The sequence below is a fragment of the Chionomys nivalis genome, chromosome 6 (genome assembly GCF_950005125.1).
Source record: "Chionomys nivalis chromosome 6, mChiNiv1.1, whole genome shotgun sequence".
Taxonomy (NCBI): domain Eukaryota; kingdom Metazoa; phylum Chordata; class Mammalia; order Rodentia; family Cricetidae; genus Chionomys; species Chionomys nivalis.
The window spans coordinates 42,412,038-42,414,025 of NC_080091.1; the positions used below are offsets into that span (position 1 = coordinate 42,412,038).

Below are 1,988 nucleotides of genomic sequence, written 5' to 3' on the forward strand. Positions count from 1 at the left end.
AGACTAATAGAGCCTCTGCCTCCTGAGTGTTGGGATTAAAGGCACGCTTCACTCTGCCTGGCTAAGTGATTTATTTTCTGATATAAGTCTTCTTAGCTATCCAAGCAGACTTGGAACTTACTCTATAGCCCAGGCTCTCCTGGTACCTGTGATCTTCTTGCCTGACTCCATTATTGATTTTACTTACCTTCACTGACAGCAATACACTCCTCAGCTGAGTGCTTACTTGGGGCTACTACCTGGCAGAACCAACTTAGGGAACAGTCGTTTGTTGGGAAGAGAACTTTAAACATTTCGTATTCCCAAAGTGAAAGAACAATACCCTCTTACTATTCCCGCGGGACCAAAGGGGAAGGAGAACAGTGGAAGCGGCAGCAAGGTTGGTTTTCCACACGGGGTTTTGAATGAAGAATCGCCTATTCTTACTCCACTACTCAAAACATAAATGACAGGCTTGTTTACAAACAAAACAGGAAAGACGCTAAATAATTTCCAGAAGGAAATCTCTTTCAATGAAATCTAACATTTGAGTTAATGTGCTATAAATCGACACTGAGAACCATACATTAATATGCTTGCTATGATAAACTAAGCCTTTGAATCATACTATCAAATACAACTTCAGGACTAGCTGCAACAAAACGCCCAGTTATTGTTATCTTGAGAAATTGTTTTATCTTCTTTGGTTTACAATCTGCAAAGCTGAATATGATACTAATTAACCTACCATCTATCCTAGAAGGCTACGGAAAACTGAACCACTCGCTGTTAGGATTTAAGAATACAGCTTTAATTTTTTGGTCACTTTTGATCATATAAATATATAAATCTTAACAAGGTTAACACTGGTAACTCTAATAAAGGCCATAAAAATAACAGCTCTGCCATATTGCACAGGTAAATTAATTCAGTTGGCTTTCCCAGCCCCCCACCAAACAACTTTCGGGTCATAACTGGAAGACACGGGGATCTATGTTCTCGACATTGAATAGTGACGATATCAAGTCGTTTGCAGAAAATAAACTTTCAACAGTTCACATCCTGACAACATATACACCAGTTAGCAGGATCTCTTAACACTCGGAACAAGCGTCTCATTGGAGTTCCGCGGTAGAGGTGCAGGCTCAGAGCTGCGGTCTGTCCTCGCAGCCGGGGAAGTGGTCCTCGGTCCGAAATAGGACCGGCGGCTCGTAGGCGGCGCGCTGGGGCCCGATGGGTGCTGACTTGAAGAGAGCGGGCACGCTGATGGTATGCAGCAACCTCCGGAAGGACCGAGGGAAGGTCCCCAGCTCGGCCTCGGCCTTGGTGACCTGCTCCTCCATCCTGGCCACGCTGCTGCCGATCATTCTCACGAAGGCCTCGAGCTTGTCGATCCGGCCGTAGATGCGCCTCATCTCCGCGGCTTTGGCGTGAATCCGCGGCACGCCCTCGCTCACCACGTGGGACGAGTCTCCGCGAATCATGTCCAGCATGCCCACGAACTCGTCCACCCTGGCCAGCAGGTCCTCCAGGCTGGCGTCCAGAGCCTCCACCTCGGGCCGCGGCCCGGTGGCGGGCAGCAGGCTGGAGGCGTAGCCCAAGGCGGCGCGGCGCAGCAGCGGCAGATCGCGACCCGGCGCGTCCTCGGGGCCGTCATCTTCCCACGGCCCGGACGCGCTGCTGTGGCTCTGCGATACGTGGCCGCTGTCCCCGCTCCACGCAGCACCCAGTGGCTCAGCCTCCTCAGTCGAAGCCTCTCGCGGAAGGGTTCCGCCCGGGGGTCCGTCCTCCATGGCCCGCTCAGCCGCTTCCGGCGCTTCGCGGTTACGTCACGATCCCGCATTTCCCTGATTCCGGCGCCGACTGAATGCGTCGTGCTCTTACCAGTGTGTAATCTGTCCATATTCGGCTTCTGTCCGCCTTTATTGAGTGTGCCGGTTCTTTCTACATGTTCATAATCCAAAAAGGCTGACGATTAGATGATAGATAGGAAGATGGGTAGATGACAG

At 50.8% G+C, this 1,988-nt stretch overlaps 1 protein-coding gene across 1 annotated transcript; it reads right to left on the reverse strand.

Annotated features, from left to right (window-relative positions):
• Window positions 1-745: 745 nt before the first annotated feature.
• Window positions 746-1,787, reverse strand: Bloc1s4 (biogenesis of lysosomal organelles complex 1 subunit 4). Its single transcript, XM_057772517.1, has one exon. It carries the CDS (start codon window positions 1,770-1,772, stop codon window positions 1,125-1,127), a length of 648 nt encoding a protein of 215 aa, XP_057628500.1. The 5' UTR covers window positions 1,773-1,787; the 3' UTR covers window positions 746-1,124.
• Between the last annotated feature and the right edge of the window lie 201 nt (window positions 1,788-1,988).

Bases quoted from the DNA above. Each gene is read 5' to 3' on its own strand.
- Bloc1s4 (XM_057772517.1), bottom strand. From the start codon at position 1,772: ATGGAGGACGGACCCCCGGGCGGAACCCTTCCGCGAGAGGCTTCGACT.